Source organism: Abramis brama (genome assembly GCF_963993115.1).
Source record: "Abramis brama genome assembly, chromosome: 8".
NCBI lineage: Eukaryota > Metazoa > Chordata > Actinopteri > Cypriniformes > Leuciscidae > Abramis > Abramis brama.
The window spans coordinates 7,380,929-7,406,159 of NC_139970.1; the positions used below are offsets into that span (position 1 = coordinate 7,380,929).

Here is a 25,231-nt window from a genome sequence, read left to right on the forward strand (position 1 = left end):
AACACTGAAGCAGTGTCCTCAAACCAACATGATGCTGGGTCCTCTACGGGCAGCGGCACGTCCAAAACTCTCCTTTCACTGCTTTCTGCTCAAGACTAAAGGAATGGACGTTTTTGTTACTGATGCCTTACTTCAAGTTTACTCAGAGGAGACATGATGAAAATCTGACTTTCCCGTGTTTCAGTGCTATAATCAGGTCTCCAGTGCTTCTAGCAACCCAGAAAACATGAACAGTGAAACCCAGTAACTTTGTTTTGTTAAGCCTTTCTCTGCAAACATGTCACAAATAAGCCGATCAGATTTCACTCCCCTTCTGACGTATGAAGAGGATCTTATTATAATATCACCGTCATTAATCTGCACGTTTACACACACCAGCCGACATTTGCTTTCACAAGCGACAGTGTAACCAGTTCAAACGCGATGGCAAAAGATCGAGTAAAGCATGAAACCGCTCTGTCGTTGAGCACAGACGAGCACTGAACACTATTGACCAAAACAGTGTACACTTGTGGAAAAGTTAAACATGATGATGAGATTAATCAATGTAACTCCACAACAACTACATCCATGTCTCCACTAAGCATTCAGAAACGTCCAGGTGTGTGTAAAAGTGAAAGAGTCTCTGTAAAGCTGCACTCGCTACTGGTTATTCTGAGACTGGATGAGTGAGATTGGTGTGTTTTGTTATTGCTGGAGTTCTGAAGCTGGTGTAAAGGCTCCGCCCTCTTCTGAACGGAGGCGGAGCAACAGCTCATTTGCATTTAAAGGGACACACACACAAAAACAGTGCGTTTTTGCTCACACCCAAAAAGGGGCAAATTTGACAAGCTATAATAAATGATCTGGGGGATTTTGAGCTGAAATTTCACAGACACATTCTGGGGACACCAGAGATTTATATTAAATCTTGTGAAAAGGGGCATCATATGTCACCTTTGAGTCTTACAACCTTTAATGCCTCCATACTGGCAGGAAAGCCGGCTGTGTGAATCACTGGCTCTAGTGGTGACGTCTGTGAATAAAGGGATGAAGGAAAACAATGGCTATCAGATGGTGTGCAGGACAGGAAGTGATGCACACGCAAACAGGAAGTGGACATGGGCTGTTTTCTGTCATCCCGCTGCGCTCTTTGTGTTGTTCACTATACAAAAACAAGACTTTTCCACAAGTAAAGCAGCGCTGGGGGTTTGAGGTGTTGTGGTGTTCAGCCGTGACACAGAAGAGCTGCTGCTATTTCAGGTTTGTGAAACTTCCCTGCTGAGAAACTAGGCCCGTCCCACAGCGAATCACACCAGATACGGGTCAGAACTCGCAGCTTCTGCCCGCGCTGATCTACACTAACATCCGAAAGTTTGGGGTCAGTGAGATCTGTTCATGTGGCTGCATTTACTTATCATAAATACAGTAAAAACAGTACAATATTATTTCAATGTAAATCAGCTGTTTTCTATGTGAATATATAGTAAAGTGTAATTTATTCCTGTGATCAAAGCTGAATTTCCAGCATCATTACTCCAGTCTTCAGTGTCACATGATCCTTCAGAAATCACTCTAATATGATGATTTGATGATCAAGAAACAGTTATGATTATTATCAATGTTGAAAACAGTTGTGCTGCTTCATATTTCTGTGGAAACTGGGATTCATTTCCCAGGACTCTATGAAAGTTCAGCATTTATTTGAAATAGAAATCCTTCGTAACATTATAACTGTATGTCACTTTTGATCAAGTTAGTGCATCCCTGATAAATAAAAATATTAGTTTATTTTAGAAAAATGATGAACACAGTGTATATTTCCACAATTCACATTCAGATCCCGTGAATCACTCTGATATTATGTTACTGCTCTACAATAATACTCAGCAGAACGTATAGCTAGTTATGAACGCCCCTGAATTAATATACATAAACAATTTCTATAAAGAGTAAAGCAGGTTAAGACAGAGCTGTAATAGTGTGTGGATGAGCAGTGTTCTGACAACATCATCATATAAAACACTCCTGTTACTGTGACTTTCATTAAAATAACAGTCATCAAATCTCATTCCCGTCCCCACAGATGAGCCCAGGCCGGCTGTAATGAGCTCAGACTGAGCTCTCCTGAACTCATGCTCCAGTTTAAACGCATTATACTCATCTTACTATAGGCTATAAAGACATACTGGCTTTAAGTGGTTTTATTTTAAAGAAATATAACTAAAAGGACATTCCTTACAAGTCAAGTTCTTGTGGGTTTGAATGTAAAAGTATTAAGATCTTTGAGTGTTCACACCATCAGGAAGAGATTGAACTCTTTCCTTTGAGGAGCTGCAGGTCTATGATCAGAGCATGGCTTTCAGGGGAGAAGTGCAGCACACACACACACACACACACACACACACACTCGCATGATGACACACATGAAATGCAAAGCATGCTGTTGTTCTAGTCTGACATTTCCATAGCCAGATAAGCTGGATCGCTGGGAACAATCCAGATCTCATTTCATTCAGCATAGTTGTCAATGTCTACAACCCGACAATCATAATTAAAAAGCCTTGCGTTTGTTAAAGCAGCGCTTAAAATCACAGCATGCTCGTTTAATGTTTCTGCTTGTTTGCCAAAGTATTTGAATTAAGCCAACATAACCCTGTCTATAGCAGTCCGCTGCCTTGCATTGCTTTTATTGGGATTGAATGGTCATTGTGATCCGAATACACCTATCATCATGATAACCGCTGGATGCCCTGTTATAGGTGTACAGAAACATGACAGATATGTCAGAGCACATATGGAAAGCTATGGCATGCATGTCAACTAGCCCGCGTCCGTCACAATGCATGCACATATTCACAGTAAATCTGCTCAAGCCCGAGTTGTCGCATTGATATTGAGATGAGACTCACCCTCGGAGAGCTCCAGCTCCAGCTCCGCCAGCTTCTCTCGCACCCCCGCCGGGAGAGGCGTCGCGATCCCCGGGTCCAGCATCATCATCAGTACCCCGGAGGAACCGCGTTCTGCCATAGTGATGATGGTCAATAATCATGAATATGGGTCAGACAGACAGGTCCAGGTGCCGCTGGGTCAGGCTCAGACAGCTCCAGGTCCACAGGGCTCGCTGTGCTCGGATCGGCTGAAGGAGAGAGGGCGCGGATCGCATGCAGATGTGAGGAGTATCGGGGCGGGTTGCATGTAAGCTGCACTCAGCCCTTCCACTCGGACCGCAGATCAAATGTTGAGATATCAGATCCACACGCTTCTCTAAGCCGGATTCAGCGCTGGTGGCCGAGCATGACTGAAGATTTCCGTGCGATTCTCCGTAAAACAAAGAGAAAACACTCGCCCAACTCCGATCCTCAGCGAGCCGCCAGCGCCATTGCAGCAGAGCAGCTCCAGTCAGTGCTGTCTCTCTCACACACACACACACACACACTCTCTCTCTCTCTCTCTCTCTCTCTCTCTCTCTCTCTCTCTCTCTCTCTCTCTCACACACACACACACACACACACCGGTGACATGCACTGACCAATGACCATTCCTCGATATTATAATTAAAATACATACGCATTCGATCAGACAAATATCTTAATATCATATGTGTCAAATGTTTATAAACATGCATTGTGACACTTAAGCTAAATGAAAACTTTTAGTAGGCTATATATTTGAGATATCTTAGGCCTTTAAAAAGCGAACATGCTGTATAGTAACTCAATTGTCAGTCACACACCATTACACTGTTTTTCAGTTTGCACTGTTTTTTTCTGAGTTGAGTTTGTTGTCGTTCATTTGATTCATCTTTCAGTTCAGTTGTGTTTCGTTGTTTGCCAGTGTACTAAAGTTCCTTTGTTTCTGTTCATTGGTATCCGGTCTAGTCCTAATTTTTTATTTTTTTATTTTATTTTTTTTACAGTATGGTCTCGTCTGTGGTTAAGTTGTGTCGGATTGCTGTTCTCTGGATGGATTTATTAAAGACTGCCTGTTTTCCTTCATCTTTGTGTTTGTGTTTACAACACAGCATTGTGACAGTAACAGGGTGAGCAATTTTAGTTCATTTAGCCATAGCTTCATGCTCAAAGTCATGGTGATGATGCTACAAATATCCACTTCTCAATAATAAGCTACTGGCTGTACTAAATCATGGTAACAGGGTTGAATATTAAATATCATCCTCTACTGACACAGTTTACATCTTAACCATGTAATTATGATAGAGTTTATGATGGTAATAGGGTTGATTATTAAAGATCATCCTCTACTGACACAGTTTACATCTTAACCATGTAACTATGATAGTTTATGATGGTAACAGGATTGAATATTAAATATCATCCCCTACTGACAGTTTACATCTTAACCATGTAACTATGACAGTTTATGATGGTAACAGGATTGAATATTAAATATCATCCTCTACTGACACAGTTTACATCTTAACCATGTAATTATGATAGTTTATGATGGTAACAGGGTTGAATATTAATGATAATCCTCTACTGACACAGTTTACATCTTAACCATGTAACTATGACAGTTTATGATGGTAACAGGATTGAATATTAAATATCATCCTCTACTGACACAGTTTACATCTTAACCATGTAACTATGAGAGTTTATGATGGTAACAGGATTGAATATTAAATATCATCCTCTACTGACACAGTTTACATCTTAACCATGTAACTATGACAGTTTATGATGGTAACAGGATTGAATATTAAATATCATCCTCTACTGACACAGTTTACATCTTAACCATGTAACTATGAGAGTTTATGATGGTAACAGGATTGAATATTAAAGATCATCCTCTACTGACACAGTTTACATCTTAACCATGTAATTATGAGAGTTTATGATGGTAACAGGGTTGAATATTAATGATAATCCTCTACTGACACAGTTTACATCTTAACTATGTAATTATGACAGTTTATGATGGTAACAGGATTGAATATTAAATATCATCCTCTACTGACACAGTTTACATCTTAACCATGTAACTATGATAGTTTATGATGGTAACAGGATTGAATATTAAATATTATCCTCTACTGACACAGTTTATATCTTAACCATGTAACTATGACAGTTTATGATGGTAACAGGATTGAATATTAAATATCATCCTCTACTGACACAGTTTACATCTTAACCATGTAACTATGATAGTTTATGATGGTAACAGGATTGAATATTAATGACCATCCCCTACTGACACAGTTTACATCTTAACCATGTAACTATGAGAGTTTATGATGGTAACAGGGTTGAATATTAAAGATCATCCTCTACTGATACAGTTTACATCTTAACTATGTAATTATGAGAGTTTATGATGGTAACAGGGTTGAATATTAATGACCATCCCCTACTGACACAGTTTACATCTTAACCATGTAACTATGATAGTTTATGATGGTAACAGGATTGAATATTAATGACCATCCCCTACTGACACAGTTTACATCTTAACCATGTAACTATGATAGTTTATGATGGTAACAGGATTGAATATTAAATATCATCCTCTACTGACACAGTTTACATCTTAACCATGTAACTATGATAGTTTATGATGGTAACAGGGTTGAATATTAATGATCATCCTCTACTGACACAGTTTACATCTTAACCATGTAACTATGACAGTTTATGATGGTAACAGGATTGAATATTAAAGATCATCCTCTACTGACACAGTTTACATCTTAACTATGTAACTATGATAGTTTATGATGGTAACAGGATTGAATATTAATGACCATCCCCTACTGACACAGTTTACATCTTAACTATGTAACTATGATAGTTTATGATGGTAACAGGGCTGAATATTAATGATAATCCTCTACTGACACAGTTTACACCTTAACTACGAGTAACTATGAGTACACACTGATGATGGCTTAGGCCGAAATGCGTCTGTGTGGACATGGTTACAATACATTTATGAAATTATACCTTGAGAGTGCGGTTTTTCATCTTTATTTTTGATAACTTTTTTACTACTCGCACCCATAAATGATTTGGGAGTTGAGCGCGCCTGTTCTCCATAGAGTTTATGATGGTAATAGGGTTAAATATTAAATATCATCCTCTACTGACACAGTTTACATCTTAACTATGTAATTATGACAGAGTTTATGATGGTAACAGGGTTGAATATTAAAGATCATCCTCTACTGACACAGTTTACATCTTAACTATGTAATTATGAGAGTTTATGATGGTAACAGGATTGAATATTAAAGATCATCCTCTACTGACACAGTTTACATCTTAACTATGTAATTATGAGAGTTTATGATGGTAACAGGGCTGAATATTAAAGATCATCCTCTACTGACACAGTTTACATCTTAACTATGTAATTATGAGAGTTTATGATGGTAACAGGGTTGAATATTAATGATCATCCTCTACTGACACAGTTTACATCTTAACTATGTAATTATGAGAGTTTATGATGGTAACAGGGTTGAATATTAATGATCATCCTCTACTGACACAGTTTACATCTTAACTATGTAATTATGACAGTTTATGATGGTAACAGGATTGAATATTAAAGATCATCCTCTACTGACACAGTTTACATCTTAACTATGTAATTATGACAGTTTATGATGGTAACAGGGTTGAATATTAATGATCATCCTCTACTGACACAGTTTACATCTTAACAATGTAATTATGACAGAGTTTATGATGGTAACAGGGTTGAATATTAAAGATCATCCACTACTGACACAGTTTACATCTTAACTATGTAATTATGAGAGTTTATGATGGTAACAGGGTTGAATATTAATGATCATCCTCTACTGACACAGTTTACATCTTAACAATGTAATTATGACAGAGTTTATGATGGTAACAGGGTTGAATATTAAAGATCATCCACTACTGACACAGTTTACATCTTAACTATGTAATTATGAGAGTTTATGATGGTAACAGGGTTAAATATTAAAGATCATCCACTACTGACACAGTTTACATCTTAACTATGTAATTATGAGAGTTTATGATGGTAACAGGGTTAAATATTAAAGATCATTCTCTACTGACACAGTTTACATCTTAACAATGTAATTATGACAGAGTTTATGATGGTAACAGGGTTAAATATTAAAGATCATTCTCTACTGACACAGTTTACATCTTAACAATGTAATTATGACAGAGTTTATGATGGTAACAGGGTTAAATATTAAAGATCATCCTCTACTGACAGAGTTTACATCTTAACAATGTAATTATGACAGAGTTTATGATGGTAACAGGATTGAATATTAAAGATCATCCCCTACTGATACAGTTTACATCTTAACCAAGTAATTATGACAGAGTTTATGATGGTAACAGGATTGAATATTAAAGATCATCCCCTACTGATACAGTTTACATCTTAACCACAAACGTACTGGATTTGTGTTGTGTTAAAAAAAAACAAAACAACTATAATAACACAGTAAAAGTTGGTATATTTTCTTTCTGACAATAAATAACACTACTAAAATATTGTCATCTTATATAATAGCAATATATAAGAATGGAAACATTCACATCTAAAAAGTAATAAAATCCCAGGTCTCCCTTTATGGTCATAAATGGTGAAATTCTGATCATGAGTAATACAGTTTTCTGATCAGTGTTCAAATAGTTTATTACTGTTTGGAAGTTTACCAATTAAAAACAAATAATTTATAATTTTAACAAATAATTTAAAACATCTCAACTGATTGGTCTCAATAAAATTAAGAAAATGTTAAAAAAAGTTAACAAGTGTTGTTAAAGTTCACCACCAACGCTGGACGACACTGCCCACATGTGGACAATATAGGGAACTACAGTCTATTACAGTACTATTCACTGAAACACTGCAAATCTTAATTGATACAATTCATATCAACATCATGATGATGATAATCATTATTCAAACATCAGATGTTCAGGCATTATCATCGACCTTCACTTAAACGTAAGGGTTCATGACAGATACAGATTCTTCCTGAGAGTGTGTCTCAGATTTATCACGTATGATGATTCAGCAGATTTGCGGTTGTGTTCATAAACGGCACGATTCACCGCCATGTGCATGTCCACCAAATGAGTCCTCCTGAAATGAGACAAAAACAACAATTAGTAGCCGAATACTTACATTACATAAAGCTTAATAGAGATCAAAAAATAATATGTTACACCCACAGAAGTGAGTTTTAAAGACAAAAACCTGACAAATGTCTTGAAATAAAATATGTGAACAATGTTTTGAGGTAACAGAATAATTAACTCCAGGCCGTTGAATTATTAGAAAAACAATGCTTTGCATCGTGACCGCATTACCGGAAATATAAGCACACAGCATGACAATAAACAGATGGAAAATGAAAACATTTACATGTAAAAACTAATAGTAATAAATCTAAAAACTAAATGAAAATATTTTATTGAAAGAACAATATGTTAAAGGAACACGCCGACTTTTTGGGACTTTAGCTTATTCACCGTATCCCCCAGAGTTAGATAAGTCCACACACACCCTTCTCATCTCCGTGCGTGCCGTAACTCTGTCTGACGCACCCACTGCTAGCCTAGCTTAGCACAAAGACTGGAGGTAAACAGCTCCAGCTAGCATACTGCTCCCAATAAGTGACAAAATAACACCAACATTTTCCTATTTACATGTTGTGATTTGTAAAGTCACAGCATGTACAAATAACAAGGTCACATGAGACACGGCCATCTTCTAACCGTACACATACTGGGAACTATATTCTCAGAAGGCGAAGCACTGCTACTTCTGCGGAGTGATTTACTCCAACTCTGAGCGAACTCTCTGCTCCTCACCACGGGGCTTCTCCTTTCATCATGCCCATAATATACGTGCAGAGCGCAGGCTACTGTATGAAATATTGTTATCTTGATAATATTATAAATATGCAACGCAATATGCGATCACGCGAGTAACGCGACGCGCGTGCAATGTATTAGATGACAGTTGATCATGCAGAAGTTGGAGCGTGGGGAGTTACTAAAAGTTCCCAATACTTCAGGAAAAGCTGCATTTCGAAAGAGTTTTGATTTGATTACCACAACAAACAATGAGCCTGAAGCCTTCACCAGTGGATGCTATTCTTCTTCTTCACAACACTGGCGAATAAACAGTGAATGAACCTACTCAGTTCAACAGATTTTTTTTCTTTATTATAGTTTTATTATTATTTAACGTTAGCCAGTTGGCGAAGAGCTCTTTGAAACGTTGTTCTTCAGTGAAGTTACTTGACATCAAAGGTAGGCCGTAAATCTTTATTTACTGCTGGATCACATTTGGCTATATAGTATTCTCTACTGCATGCTTATGCTTCTCTGTAATGGACTGTCTGTATTAATATTTGTGGGCATAATTGTCGGTGGTGGTAGTTATGCTTGAGGCCTATAATAAAAGTTTACCTAGTAGCGCGTGTGTGTATGTGTGTGCGTCTAGCAGAGACGGCGCGCGTCAGAGAGAGCTTAAGTGATATTGATGTTGCCTCGGGTCGGGTTCGGGCTGAAAAATTGCAGGCGTTTTCGGGCTGGGGCCGGATTAGGGCTTGAACACCACGGGCCAGGTCTCGGTTAGGGCTGGATGTTTTGCCCCGTGCAGGGCTTTAGGCAGTATGCTAGCTGGAGCCATTTACCTCCAGTCTTTGTGCTAAGCTAGGCTAGCGGTGGGTGCGTCAGACAGAGTTACGGCACACACAGAGATGAAAAGGCTGTGTATGGACTTATCTAACTCTGGGGGATACGGTGAATAAGCTAAAGTCCCAAAAAGTCGGCGTGTTCCTTTAAACTTCCTTTATGACAATAAATACACATATAACACTACTAAAATTTGGCACGTCATATAATATCAGTATACGGTATTTATTGCAGAAATATTCTAACTGAAAGTCATAAAATGCAAAGCAATGCCGGTGCTTTTGACATGTTTTATCTAATCTAGGGCTGTCACTAATGATTATTGTGGAAATCGAGTTATCTGTCAATAATCAGAGAATAATCACAATTATTTTGACGATTAATCAAATAATCTGATATTTTTTGTTGTAATAATAGACCTAAGTGAACAATAGCCTTTAAAATGACTTAAAATACATATACAATAACAATGAGGCAATAATAATTGGACCAAATCAAGGATGTAATTCTTGCCTGATGTGTTATCGTTCTCATTACTAATCTGTTGTCCCGGATGGAGTTAAACTGGAGTCTGTGGCCTGATTATTATGATTGTTTAATTATGCTGAAGACCTGCAGCTTGCTTTCTATATAATTATGAAGAATAAGAGAAACTGTCACAGTGACGAAGGCAAAGAGCGGAAACGTTTCTTAATCTCCTGTTTGTAACATATAAAGTATTTTTAGAGTGCAGACCTTTTTTTGTGTGCATTTTTTAATCAAATAAATTATGAAAAGCAATTATTCATATGGTTTAATTGAACAATAATGTAATCCTATTCAATTTATGTACATTATGTATTATAACACATGCAGGGTTTGATATTAACTTTTTCACTCACCAGCCAATTTAGCTAATACATTTTAAAGAAATGAATCAGATTAACTATGTCACTGCATATATATATATATATATATATATATATATATATATATATATATATATATATATGAGCGTGAGAACAGCGTCCACTGCCCGATTCTCACGCTGAAGAGAAGTTTAGCCACAAACGCCTTCACCTCAACAGGAATCATCACCACGTTTTAAAGGGGTGGTTGATCATGATGTCACTTTTCTAACTTTAGTTAGTGTGTAATGTTGCTGTTTGAGCATAAACCACATCTGCAAAGTTACAGCGCTCAAAGGCACACTATAGTCGCTGTGGACTACTTGTATTTAACGTTACTGTGTTAAATACGCCATCTCTGCACTCAGGGCCTGACCCCCTCCCCCGTTTACCCTATATTCCTCACGCGGTCAGTTTCTCGCTTTCTTCTCCTTGACTCTTCCGACCGCGCTTTCGTCTGAAATGCGTGCTAGTGTCTTCCATAGCGGCTTCATATGTAAAGCAAGTCGTGATTCTCGCGAGATTTGTCGGGGCGCCACCTCTCAAACCTGCATTGCTGGTTTTGCAAAGATAGTTGTACAAGTACACTCACACACACACACAAGCTCTTGAAGCTCCGCCCTCTGTGCCGGGAGCAGCAGCTCATTTGCATTTAAAGGGACACACACGAAACGACGCATTTTTACTGACCCTCAAAAAGGGACAATTTTAACATGCTGTAAAAAAAATGGCTTTTTTGAAAAGTATCAAACTTTATCTAAAACTTCACATACACACTCTGGGGACAACAGAGACTTATTTTACATCTTGTAAAGAGGGGCATTATACCACCCCTTTACCATCGCGAGATCTCATCACAGCCCCGTAAATCAGAGCACCTCACCTCTTCTGTGCGTCGGTCAGGGCGGCTCTGAGGGCCTGCAGGTACACGGACCGGTGGTTGGGCGTCTCCAGCTGGTGTCCATCAGTCCAGCAGTGGCTCCAGAAGACATCGGCGTCCGCCGGGACCGTCCGGCACCGGCACAAGGACACCGGCCCGTCGGTCTCCAGCTCGTCGTCCCCCTGCCCCACACACACCCCACACTCCTCAAACACCTCGTAGCTCTGGATGAAGAAGAGCTTGGGCTTGCCGGCCAGGCCGGGGCAGGAGTGTGAGCTGAAGAGTGTCCTGAGGGAGTCCAGGCTCAGTCCCGGAGCGAGCGGGTCGGTGGCCAGCAGGAGTGAGGAGCGGCTCCGGCTGATGATGCAGCAGACGAACGCACCCGCCCTGTGGAGCTCCTGCTGACGGGACACCTCCCTCAGTGTGGACACGACCTCTCGCACACTCAGCAGCCTGTGCACCGTCACACTGAAGCGCAGCGCCGTGAACGTCTGCTCCAGCTCATCTGTGGGGGACACAGGGGTCATTAGGATTCCTTGAATAACATTCATTCCACAAAAGGTTCTTTAAAGGTGTGTTGTGTAATATTTAGGAGGTTCCGTTGACAGAAAAGTAATATCATATACATAACTATGTGTTCAGTGGTGTATAAAGACACTTTTATGATGGATAGATGCACTTTTATGATGGAGAGATGCACTTTTATCATGGATAGATGCACTTTTATGGACTTCCAAAAATATATACCCATTCACTGCCATTATAAAGCTTGGAAGAGCCATGACATTTTTTAATATAACTGTGATTGTATTCGTCTGAAAGAAGAATGTCATTTACACCTAGGATGACTTCAGTGTGAGTAAATCATGGGTAATTCATCATTTTTGGGTGAACTGTCCCTTTAACTTCAGTGTGGCTTTTTCCAGATGGAAGATGCTGATGCAGAATTTTTTTTTTTAAATGACGGCGAAGTTGCCTGTTTTCTGCTGGACAGGTAAGTTAGTCCAACTTATGCAATGTAACGTTAAGTGTTCGGTGTCAGACGACAACATGTTTGAGAGGTTGGCTGAGCTGTTGGTTGCAATTCACAACCGAACCGCTAAAATCTACACACTGCACCTTTAAATTTTCTTCACACTAAATAAAAAGGGCTCCTTTTAGAGCTGATCAGGTTCTTTGGGGAACCAAAAACGCTTCTTCTATGAATTCACTGTGAAAACTCTTTTTTTATTTTTAAGCGTGTAAAGGCCTGTTCACACCAAGAATGATAACTACATATATAATCATAAGGATAACTACATTAGCGTCCACACGTGCGTACGATAAACGCTCTGTTAATTATAAGCATGTTGCAGTTTTAGCGTCTACTCGAGCTCTTTGAAGTCTGGTGGATTCTGATTGGCTGTCGTTGTTTTTAATTGTTTATCAGCTGGAAAAAATCGTGATTCCATCGATGTCGTTTCTCTGAGCGTTATTGCTATAGCTGTGGTGTTTATATTTAGAAAGATTTTCAGAACTATATCTTTATCGTTATAGTTTTTAATTGCTTGAAATATGATTGGAATCACTTCAAAAAAGGAAAATCTGTCATATTTTCAAGTCTGTCATATCGACATAAAATCATGAGAACATTATAATTGTGTGTTTGGGACATGGACTTTAATGGTGAGACTTTTTTGTAATCAGGATCTCAAATTATATAAAAATTTGGATCTAGATTAATCGGCCAACATATCGGTTATCGGCTTTCAGATATAAAGAATTATTGGTTATCGGTCTCAGCCAAAATGTTCATATCGGTGCATCCCTAAAAATATTACCAGAGTGATTAAAAACACTGTGACTGATTAATCATAGAATTTTCTGTACTTTTCAAAAGATTGGGGTCAATAGAAATAAGAAATGAATATTTGTATTCAACAAGGATGCATTAAAATGATCAAAAGTGGTAGTAAAGACATTCATAATGTTGTTCAAAACAACAGCAGAACTTTGAACTTTTGATTCATTCAAGAATCCTGAAAAATGAAATGCATCCCAGTTTCCACAGAAATATGAAGCAGCATGACTGTTTTCAACATTGATAATAATCATAAATGTTTCTTGAGCATTAAATCATCATATTAGAGTAATTTCTGAAGGATCATGTGACACTGAAGACTGGAGTAATGATGGTGTAAGTGATTCTCTCTCACCTCCTTCAGTGCCGACACAGTCTATGATTAAACACACTCCTCTGGGGTCCGTCATACTGTACACTTCCTCCTGTTAGACATCAGAACAACACACTCACATCACACACATGACGACAATCCTTCATTCTCACACACACTCACTTATATTAGGAGTCTGCCACCATAAAGTCTTACTGGGAAATAATGTCTATGTGAGTATTGCTATGTTGGAAATATTTAAACGGACTGTAACAAAATATTATCCTACACGCAAAACTGTACTTCAGTCTACAAGCTGATAACCTTAATAAACTGAACACGTATTTAAGCAATAAGCCCCTTGAAGTCGTGTTTTACAGTAGATTTAGGACAGCTAGGGGGCGTTGTTTGACTCGACGCGGAGTTAAACCCCCTTAGCTGTTCTAAATCCACTGTAAAACACAACTTCAAGGGGCTTAATGCTTTTATAAAACGGTTACTCCATAAAAATATTCATTTTAATATTTATTTCATTCATAAAATAAACACCAGCAACAAAAAATATAACGTTATAACACATTTATTCCTCCGCCAAGCAATGTAGTTCCTAAGAGGTTGCCTAGCAACACATGCAGCAACAAAGCATCACAAACGGCAGTTGCGCAGTAACACTAATGTAACGCGGTCACAGGTGTGTGTGTGTGTGTTGAGTCATTTACAACGGCTTCGAACGCGGCTCAGCCAATCAGAATCAAGGACCGGAACTATCCGCTTTATAATCTTCTGTGTACAACACTAGAACTCTGTATGAAGTATTTTGAAGTTGTTTTGCATATGGTCAAGTTATAGAATTAGCCTTTTGTTTGAATAAAATCCAACATTTCTTCAAACATCGATGTTCCTTGTATTGAAGAAATATAATTAGTGCTGGGCAACGATTAATCACATCCAAAGTAAAAGTTTGTGTTCACATAATATATTTGTGTGTGTGTGTGTACTGTGTGTAAACTGTGTGTAATTATTTTATATATATAAATACACACACATGCATGAATATATTTAAGACGTATATACTGTACATATATTTATACATAATTTATATATATATCATTTTTTCTTAAATAAATACATGCGTGTGTGTATTTATATATACAAAATAATTACACACAGTACACACACACACAAATATATTATGTAAACACAAACTTCAAAAATCATGCTATACACATCATAAAAACAGGAAAAACAATGACCTGGCAGCGGGAGCTAGAGCTCGGCAGTTCCTTCTTCACTGCTGTCTGCTTATCTAGAAGAAAACATTACAAAAGACAAATGTTATGCTACGTCATACACCCTTAAAAATATAAAGGTTCTTTATTAGCATCATCCATGAAGAACTTTAACATTCACGGAATCAATGATTCTTTCTCTCAATGAATCTTTTCTCTCAATGAATCTTTTTTCCTCAATGATTCTTTTCCTCAATGATTCTTTTTTTATAGTGTAGATAATATGAACTGCTTTAGATAAAGGGTGGAGACTTAACATAGTTTGTGTGACTTTTTTGTGTGATGTCAAATGAGGTTTTGTCTGAACTTCTGACTGGTATTTCCTTGAACTCACCACAGAATTTGCGAGTCTGCATCACATTACAGGAAACCGACGAGAAACCAGAAGAGGTGTGTGACTGTGAATGACAGAAACAGAGAGAGTGACTAAAACTGAAGCGTGAAATAGTGTGTGTGTTCTGCCAGACGGAGCGAGTGGAGTGAACCTCACCGATGATGGCGGTCTGAAGTGTTGAGGACGCCCTGGAGGACACGCTTCTGGATTGGCCACTACAGCTGAAAGAGCGGTTCTCAGTTATTATAGAAAGGAAACCTAATCTAATCAGTTACATTTCCCCTAAAATCCCCATTCATTCATACTAGTGGCAACTATTGACGTAAAGAAAGAGGAACTGAATCACAGGACATTTCTACTACAGTATTGTGGAATGAGGAAGTGAAACTGTCTCATGTGAGTGAAATACTGAAGCCTGAAGCCCTGAATGATACAACAGGCCGACTACTCACTGTATTATATGATACTTACTCTATTATATGATTAAAGTGCCCCTATTATGCCATTTTAAAAGTTCCTAATTTGTTACAAGCTTTACAAGCGTCCCAGTTCAAAAAACAGTTTAATTTTCTCATGATATCCACTGCAGCATCAGCTCTTTTCTCTCAGCGTCTGAAACGCTTTGATAAAAGATTCAGTCTCTCTAAACTCCGCCTCTCTGAGAGCTGCTCTGCTCTGATTGGTCGGAAACCAAACAAAATCTCAGCTCTTGATACACAGCGAACAGTAACGATTTTACTGTACTCGGTTTCAATCTCACCACAGACTTGCTTTGGCAGCAGAAAACAGCGTCTTCTCCACATGAACGACACAAACCAAACGTTTGTGTTTCACAAAAGCTCTATTACACACTACATGAAAAGAAATATCTGAAAAACGCATAATAGTGGCACTTTAAATCTAAAACACCATCAATAACAGCGAGCCCCTGGTCAGCCTACCTGTGTGCTGGAAGCAGCTGATCTTCTTGGCCAGATCCCTCCTGTGAATGGCCCTCAGACAGCTTTCAATAAAGTCCATCTTCTCACTGGAGAGCTGGTCGAGTTTCTCCAACTCCACTACAATGTCTAAAAAACTCTGCAAATAGTTGCAAATAACATATCAGTTCCACACATGAAAAAAAAAAACTATAGCAAAAAGCTGAAGAACAACGCCAGAAACACAACATACCTGGACGTTTTCCAGTTTTTGCTTTGGTAAAGTGTCTCTGAGTAAGAACGCCAGTGACTTCAGGTCCTCGGTGTCCATGTCCTCGCTGACCTCAGCCATCAGAGACCTGAAACACACGGTTAAAGGGGGGGTGTAATGACACTTTTCACAAGATGTAAAATAAGTCTCTGATGCCCCCAGAGTGTGTATGTGAAGTTTAAACTCAATATACTCCACAGATATTTTTTATAGCATGGTAAAATTGTCACTTTTTGAGGGTGAGCAAAAACGCACCGTTTTTGTGTGTGTCCCTTTAAATGCAAATGAGCTGCTGCTCCCGGCACAGAGGGCGGAGCTTCAAGAGATTGTGTGTGTGTGTGTGTGTGTGTGTTTTAGCAGCTTAGATTACCTCACACAGACATGCACTGAAAATTTCAAAACCTTTTAGCCTTTTTTAGAGTTAACTATCTTCAAGTCATTGATTAGCATATTCTGTCTTGATAATCTATAAATCACGTCCAGGGGGCGGGGTTTATGTAAATTCTAGGGTTGGTGATGTCACTAACCCGGGAGGAATGTTGTGTAGTCTCTACCAGCCGTTTGTTGTAGTCCTTAAAAAGTGATTTCTGTAAAAGCAAATATCTCCCTTTGCTTTGAACTTTGAGCGTTGTAACTTTGCAGATGTTGTATATGCTCAAACAGCAACATTACACACTAACTAAAGTTAGAAAAGTGACATCATGATCAACCACCCCTTTAAAACACACTCTTCTGCGCACCAGTGGATCTTGAGTGAGAGCTTCACCTGTATTCTGGCACGGCCTGCCGGTTCCTCAGCATGTCCTCGACCAGGCTCTTGCTGGTGCTCAGCACTTCCCTCAGCAGATCGTAGCGCTTGATCTTCAGAACCAGCTCCATCAGGAACACACAGTCCACCCCGGTTTGGCTCAACAGTGTGTGTAGTGCTCCTCTGGGATCGGCAGAGAAGCGATCAGGGTCCAGATCTCCACACAGGTACGAGATACGCTTGCACTCGTCTGTGCTCAGCTCTTCTGTGATCTGACTGATGGTGTGGGACAGGCCCGACATTCTGCTGCAAACACACGCTGAGGAGCACAAACACTCACTTTAGGCCTTCCCAGCAAGCAACACTGCGTTTAAAAGACGTCTAATAGCCGTCCAAACACAGCCCAGACGTCTAGGCTAAAACAAGGCAAAATTTGGGCAGTCAGAGAAAATGTAATAGACCTTTAAACCATAGCTCAATAATAGACTAGTCATCAACTAGATAACGAAGAAATTAAACCAAACATCTTGACATTCTGCTGCAAACCCACGCTGAGGAAAACAAACACTGACTTTATGACTTTACACCTCTCTCATTGTGGTTCATTTACTGGCATTCAGGGTTTTAGACTAGAGTATTTGCGTATACATTTTTGCATTTTGCATATAGTGAGACAGATGGTTCATTCTCGAGGCGCCTTTCACAATTAGCTAAACTTTGAAAAGGTAGTTATCCCTTCTGAAAATAAAGCAGATAAAATCAGCCTAAGCTGGCTGGCGTGTTTTAGCTGGTCTCCCAGGCTGGATTTAAAGGGTTTTTTTAGTCAAGTCACCTTTATTTATATAGCGCTTTTTACAATACAGAGAGTTTCAAGGCAGCTTTACAGTAATAACAGGAAAATAATGCAACAAAGTTAAATGCAGTGATGGTTTAAGCTGACCAGACTGGTCTTAGAAGCTGGGAGACTAGCTGAGACCAGCTAAGACCAGCCAACCTAGGCTGGTTTTAGCGTTTTTATTTTTGTTTTTTTGCAGGATAATATCATGATATTAAGTAAGAGATAATGTAGAGCGAGTCGGTTGTTATAACTTAGCGAATACAACCTCGACAGGCTGATCAGGACCCCGACGCGAAACAACCGCCTCGCTATACATTATCCCGCTTATTACATGGCTACCTACCAAATAAATCAATACTTTGACACAAAATATTTAAAAAGGAGTTTATTAATTTAAAAACGATTGTATTGCTTCCGCTAAAGAAAATAGTCCGTTCCTGGCAACGGTGTGTTATCCTTAGCAGCGTCTGTTATCAACCATAAAGAGCATATTTCATTAATCAACTTTTTTGACTACGGTAAATATTGGGATATTTCGTTTACATTTATCTTCAAATGGCATCAATCAACATGACTATCATAAAACGATTCGTCTATAATAATAATATTATTAACATGTTAACTATTGTTTCCGCCAAAATAGCATATAATCGTATATTAAATGAATATCTTCAAGTTTTCTATCACTATGCCTAATTCTTTTTGATGACAGTCTGTTTTTACTATATCAGCATTAACTTTAGTCACACTTTTAGCTAAAGACTAACAGTGATGAGTGCTGTTATGGATGTTGTACCCGGTCGCCGCGCGCCTAAAACGCTTCCGTGTTTATGTGGAGATTGAGTCAATAACTTAAAATATTCGGTGATAAAAAGAATCAGACATAAAGCTTACCTCGAGAGAGCTGTTCTTTGGACTGAACTGGAGCCTCTGCACATTATAAATAGCGCTGATAAAGAGCTAGAAAGAGGAAATGGTTCAGTGTTCAAGCCAGTGTTCCGGAGAGCAGAGGAAAGAGGAACATTCCGATTGCGTCATTGTCATGCGGGCTACATTTAGATGACCAGCCTATTTGTTTAAACCCTAATAACGCCCGTTTCACACATACTCCGTTTGCAGTGCTTATGCGGTGCATATTTTTTTCCGTACCCAATGTTAACAGGTCAGAGCTTTCACACTGCACGCGGTTGCGGTCCGGGTCAAATTGTTTCGTGGTCAAAATGAACACAAATTGACATGAAAATGTAGTAATTTCATCATAAATGCATTTAATTAAATACTACTATTTTTCACAGTCATCTTTTTTTACTTTAAGAGCGGGGTAAAGCAAGGAAAACTATACAATTTACCTCAACAAGGCGACATAATGAACAACCCTCGTCTCATTCATCAAGGTTCTTTTGAATGAGACGTTCTTTGTGACATATGCAATATTTATTGTATTAATATTTAAATGCAAAAGAACAGGCACGAGAGTCTGTTTTTGTCAATTTTAAGTTTTAATTTAAAATGTTTGAGATTTTAGTATAAGTAGGCTACATGGTTAAATATTTTACCACTTGCTTGAGCAACTTAATATATAAATCTATATAGAAGTAGGCTAGCACTGAATAATACGTTGTTTAAATTGTGTTTAAACGTCTATTAAAAAGTGTATGTGGGTATTTCCCAGAATTCTGGCCTATTTATGTCCACAGGGTGTAATTCTATTAAAAACGATTTAAATCTAATACATTTTTAGCACCGCTAATTAGTATAAACAAAAACAAGCCTAGACTTTTTTTTATGGCTGCTCTTAATGATTTTAACACATTTTATTGGTGTTTTGTGGTACATTATCTGTGTTTTGGTGTTGTCCGCCACCAGAGTTTTCACATGTTGTGCCATATCTCAAACATTATTTATTACAAATTAATAAAAAATAAAAAAAAAGCAAATTAATTAAATGTTAACTAATACACTACATGCACAGATTAAGCATATATATGCATTTTGTACTTTATTTTGCTTGATTTCTACCTGTCCCATGGTTTAGCCGTCATTACCAACATGCTCTGCATAAAGGCACTTTCCTACTTTTTTTCATCAAAAGTTTATTTGGTAGCCATGGTAACCTAATATCATAGTGGAGCACATGGATTTCAAGCTGCAAGACTGATGCCTTTATGTTCAGAAAAGTAAGTAAATCTACTCTTTATTCTTTGTGTTGGGCATGTACACTTATTATGCGTCATTACCATATGTGTTGTATTTCTGTATTTTTAAACATTTTTTGGATTATTTGTATCACTTTAATAGTTAAAATGGTGTACATTACATGTAGAAAGCTAGCTACACTTGCTTAGTCATCATCTTTGCTAGTAAGGCTAGTTTTTTGACAAAAATGTCATTACCAGTCATTACCACAACTTGTGCTGGTAATGACAGGTTGTGGTGGTGATGACGGCAGATACATTAAACATACTGTTCTTTAAAGAATTTATGTTGAATATGTTATCTTAAATGAATTAATATACATTTACCAATCAAAAGTCACTATATGTTAAATTAAGTAATGCATTTGTTTTTAAAATACTAAATTAATTCATTATAATTGTTGTGTTTAGGTGTGACATGGCTCCAAAAGCAGCTGCCCAAAGGTCCAAATCATACAGAAAACGTCTAAAAAATAATCCTGAGAAATATGCACAGTATCTGCAGAGTGAGAAAGAGAGATATCGTTGAAGAAGAGAAACAGGAAAATTGAAATCTGTTTCCCTATTGATCACGTGAGAACACAGATGGAAAGTTAATCAACAAAGGAAGAGAGCTAAGGACAGAGAAAAAAGAGAAATAGAAAATTATCTTTCAATGAAAAGTCCTCCAGGATCTCCTGATATCCATACAGTAGGTGAGGGCAGACAAAAGGCAAGAGGGACCAGGGCGGAGCAGGCAGTGCAGGCGGCCAGGGCGGAGCCGACGGGGGGAGGAGCCATGGTGGAGGCAGGGCTGACGACTAATGGGCCTTTCACACAGGACGCGGTATGCGCGGCGCTTGCCGCTTGCCGCTGGGTTCAGCGTTGCCCTTCAGATACAACGCGATTTGCGCTGCGCTGCGCTATGGCGTAGGCGGAGTTTTAAAAACTTTTAGCGGGAGCTCTATTGTCTGTTGTTCCTCCTTTCGGTCAGCAGCAAACATGTATCTGTCCCGTTGTAAGAAGCGAGCGATAGCGCTAGTCCTGCTGATGAGAATTAAGAGAGAAGCAAGGAAGAAGAGGCTGTGGGTGCATGAAACCCTCAGGTCCAGAAAACAATTTGGTGAATTCAGGCTGGCAAAGGAGCTCCGTTTCCACAGTGACCGGTTCCAGGTGTACTTTCGCCTCAGTAGGGAACAGTTCGACTGTTTGCTGGGCAGAGTTGGACCTAGAATCTCAAGGATCCACACGAGCTACAGAGAGCCAGTTTCTCCAACAGAACGTCTGGCAATTTGTCTGAGGTGGGCGATTTATATTAAAATAAAAAATTAATAAAAAAATAATTAATTACACCAGTTTCTTAATTGGAGGTGGTTAAAGGTTTTTGCTGTTTTAATACTGATAGTTATATTTGAATGAACTTTCATTAATTTTAGATACCTGGCAACTGGTGACTCCTACACCACCATTGCCTCTAGTTACAGAGTGGGCATCTCCACTGTGGCAGGCATTGTGCCAGAGGTGTCCAAGGCCATTTGGGATAGCCTGGTTGATGAGTTTCTGCCTGTACCGAAGACTGCTGATTGGCAGGAGATCGCCACTGGATTCAAGGAGAGGTGGAACTTCCCCAACTGTGTGGGTGCAATAGATGGGAAGCATGTGGTAATCCAGGCACCACATAATTCAGGCTCCCAGTACTTCAACTACAAGGGTACATATTCTATTGTACTTCTGGCGGTTGTGGATGCAAGGTATCTTTTTAGGGTAGTGGATGTTGGAGCTTTTGGTCGGAACAGTGACGGAGGGACCCTTGCTGCCTCTGCTTTTGGACAAGCACTACGGGAAGAGAAGCTCCATCTCCCAGAAGATGCTCCTCTCCCAGGCGCTGATCACCTGGAGCCCATGCCTCATGTCTTTGTGGGTGATGAGGCTTTTCCCCTTAGGTAAGTTATATTGATTGCATATATAATATATATATATATATATATTAGTGGTATATTAATACACAAAACTGATGGTTGAAACATTTATGATTATTATCACTGTTGAAAAACGTTATTTACATTTTTATTTCAGGATTCTTTGATGAATAGAAAGTTCAAAAGAACAGCATTTATCTGAAATAGAAAGCTTTTGTAAGGATGAATTAAATTGATCACAAGTCTATAATTCATTTATAATGCTACAAAGATTCTATTTCAGATAAATGCTGTTCTTTTGAACTTTCCATTCATAAAAGAATCCTGAAATAAAAAAAGCTAGAAGCCTGAAGTAAATAACGGTTTTCAACAGTGATAATAATCATAAATGTTTCTTGAGCAACAAATCCAGTATAAAATACTGATTTGTGAAAGATCATGTGACACTAATGTGACATGTTACCTTATATATGAGTATAGATGATACATATAATAGCCTACTATTTTTAGTATTTCTACATATTTTTTTGTTTATACATACATTCATACACGTATAATTTTAAAATGTTTCATTATTGGTTTAATAATATTCAACTGTAGCCTGTATTTATAAATGGCGTTTTTCCTTCTCACTTTATTACAAGGAGGAATGTGCTGAGGCCCTATCCTGGAAGAAACCTCTCCCAACCAAAGAGGATCTTTAACTACCGCCTTTCACGAGCCAGAAGAGTAGTTGAGAATGCCTTTGGGATTCTTGCTGCACAATGGAGAATCTACCACCGGGTGATTGGAGTGAGCTCTGCAAATCTAGATGCAATTGTGAAAGCAACAGTGGTCCTTCATAACTTCCAGAGGTGGAACTCCACAGTAGAAGTCCCAGTAGATGAACATCACATCCCTGCACTTACACGTGGAAGGAGAGTAGGCACCAACAACTCCACCCAAGAGGCCGTAGCTGTACGAGAGTCCTTTAACAGCTACTTTTCCTCTGCCGCTGGTGAAGTGCCCTGGCAACACAACCTAGACTGCTGATGTGCTCACCTGTCGTCTTTGCATGCCATCAACATAAAACAAAGGCTCTTTTAAGAGCCACTCACTTATTTTAAACTGCAATATCTGAATCAAAAAAAGAATCATGAAGCCAGCTCTTTTTTAGAATAAGACATTTATTCAAAACATTAAATCTGAAACTAAGGAACACATTTTATATAAATAACATCGGAATAAAACAAAAATCAGGAACTCAGCTATTTTTTTTAGAATAAAATACATTTATTCAAAACACTAAACATGAAATTAAGGAACAAATTTTCTATATATAATATCTGAATCAAAACAAGAATCATAAAGTCAGCTCTTTTTTAGAATATAACATTTATTCAAACATTAAATCTGAAACACACACACACATATATATATATATATGATTTGTTTCTTAGTTTCAGGTTTAATGTTTGAATAAATGTTTTATTCTAAAAAAAGAGCTGACTTTATGATTCTTGTTTTGATTCAGATATTATAGTATATATAATCGAGAATTTATCTCTCAGGAAAAGTCAGCCCTATGTAAAGTAGTGAGGAACTCTATTTTAACTTCACTCCTTTTTTCAAGTGACAGGTTTCTGAGACGTGGTGCCAGACTCAATAGAAAAAGCTCCTCCTCATCTGCAGACTGATTGAGAACATTCATCAGCTGGTTCTCGAATTCATCATTCTGCCCCTTCCTTTTTTTGTTCCTCGTCGATCCCTGTGGTGCTGGCGTAGCCCGTGGAGTGCTGGGTGCTGCAGGGACATGTGGTGCCGAGGTAGATGGTGGCCCCCAGGACACATCAGGAGGGTCAGACAGAGTCTCAGAAGACTCAACAGCCAGAACTGCAGGGGTAGACAGGGTACTGGGAGATACACCAGTCAGGTGAAGGGTCAAGGTTTCAGTTAGGGCACCAGGTGGTGGGGTGCCAGGTGGTGATGACTGAGGAGCCAGGGGTGATGCGGTAACCTGGGAGCTGGTCAATCTCTCTCCTAGGGATGGGGTCATATTAGATGAAGTGGCCCTCTCTTTCACATGAGGCTCCAAAAAACTCATTATGGAGAAATACCTCCATGTGGTCTTCTGTTCTGCCCCTGCACCACTCTTCTTCTCCCTCATAGCCTTTCTCTCCTTTATAAACCTGTCCCTGAGATTTTTCCATCTCTTTTTACACTCATCCTCTAATTTGAGAAAGGATTTTATCTTTTTTAATAACACATTTGAAAACTATACCTCTACTCCACGTAATTTAACTGGTGTAGAGTTCATTCATGGGGGACACATATTAAAAAACTATTAAAAAACTGTTTACACACATTGCCTACCTACAAGTTACCTGACAGTTAAAACACAATTATTTTTAATGTAAATGTAAATTTTTTGTCTGTCTATGATATTTAGTTTTATCAATCAATAAATTCCACTAGAAACAAACCTTGTTGTATTATTTTATTTTAATTTAATACTGTGAAGCTGCTTTGATACAATCTGCATTGTGAAAAGCGCTATACAAATATACTTGACTTGACTATGAGACGATCGTTAATACCATATGATGTCTTAATATAATTCACTTTACAGTTCAGGAGGAAAAAAGGCTTTTAACACATACTGCCCGTGCAAACGTTCTATGTATAACACTTATGATATGTATAACAGTTATAATACCGTATAGACAGATCACCAGGTGATCGCCCATATTGCATATCTACAACAAGCTACCTGATTTACACACCTGACATGCCAACTTGAATGGAGATATGTCTCCATGACACAGCTTTCCTGACGATGTCCCTATACGACCTCAAACTTGTATCGTACAGCTCAGGAAATTCTGACACACACAGTACTAGCCGTTCATCCATTTTGATTTCCGTGCATACGATGTCTTAATATAATTTACTTTCATCCATTTTGATTTCCGTGTTTGGATCCCCCGATTCTATTGGCCGCGCTGGTAATCGTCACAGAGCGCAGCGGCAAAAGTTGAACTATTTTGAACTATTCATACCGCGTCCTGTGTGAAAGGCCCATAAAGGGGGTCGACTGACGGGGGCGGAGCAGGTGGGAGAGGAGACCAGGGTGGAGCCGGAGAGCCAACGAGACAGGGCGATGCAGAG

The 25,231-nt window shown here is 38.7% G+C and overlaps 3 protein-coding genes across 6 annotated transcripts in view; 1 reads left to right on the forward strand and 2 right to left on the reverse strand.

Annotated features, from left to right (window-relative positions):
* The window catches only part of dip2a (disco-interacting protein 2 homolog A), a gene marked incomplete at its 3' end in the record, with an annotated part of 163,199 nt that extends 159,785 nt beyond the window's left edge, over positions 1-3,414 (reverse strand). For all 4 annotated transcript variants that reach the window (XM_084123328.1, XM_084123327.1, XM_084123326.1 and 1 more), the window contains exon 1: positions 2,892-3,414. In XM_084123328.1, the coding sequence (XP_083979454.1) occupies positions 2,892-3,009 (118 nt within the window). In that variant the 5' untranslated portion in view covers positions 3,010-3,414. The remainder of the gene's footprint in view (positions 1-2,891) is intronic.
* A 4,227-nt stretch (positions 3,415-7,641) lies between these two features.
* Positions 7,642-19,024, reverse strand: cflarb (CASP8 and FADD-like apoptosis regulator b). The gene is made up of 10 exons (XM_084121938.1): positions 18,886-19,024; positions 17,172-17,472; positions 16,388-16,493; positions 16,159-16,294; positions 15,374-15,438; positions 15,218-15,281; positions 14,848-14,900; positions 13,637-13,706; positions 11,445-11,946; positions 7,642-8,112 (listed from the first exon to the last, which is right to left on the reverse strand). The coding sequence occupies exons 2-10, from the start codon at positions 17,453-17,455 to the stop codon at positions 7,983-7,985; spliced, it is 1,410 nt and encodes a 469-aa protein (XP_083978064.1). The 5' UTR covers positions 17,456-17,472; positions 18,886-19,024; the 3' UTR covers positions 7,642-7,982.
* A 1,884-nt stretch (positions 19,025-20,908) lies between these two features.
* LOC311087818 (uncharacterized protein) lies at positions 20,909-23,116 on the forward strand (the record flags this gene model as incomplete). Its single annotated transcript, XM_084121289.1, has 3 exons — positions 20,909-21,466; positions 21,602-22,108; positions 22,729-23,116. Exons 1-3 carry the CDS (start codon positions 21,015-21,017, stop codon positions 23,114-23,116), a joined length of 1,347 nt encoding a protein of 448 aa, XP_083977415.1. The 5' UTR covers positions 20,909-21,014.
* Between the last annotated feature and the right edge of the window lie 2,115 nt (positions 23,117-25,231).

What these genes read in the sequence shown, in the direction of transcription:
- cflarb (XM_084121938.1), bottom strand. Translation starts at nt 17,455, where the DNA reads ATGTCGGGCCTGTCCCACACCATCAGTCAGATCACAGAAGAGCTGAGC. An exon ending in CAGCTGCTTCCAGCACACAG is followed by an intron (nt 15,439 to 16,158) that starts GTAGGCTGACCA and finishes CCGCTCTTTCAG; the next exon opens with CTGTAGTGGCCAATCCAGAA. An exon ending in GCTCTAGCTCCCGCTGCCAG is followed by an intron (nt 13,707 to 14,847) that starts GTCATTGTTTTT and finishes GATGTCTAACAG; the next exon opens with GAGGAAGTGTACAGTATGAC.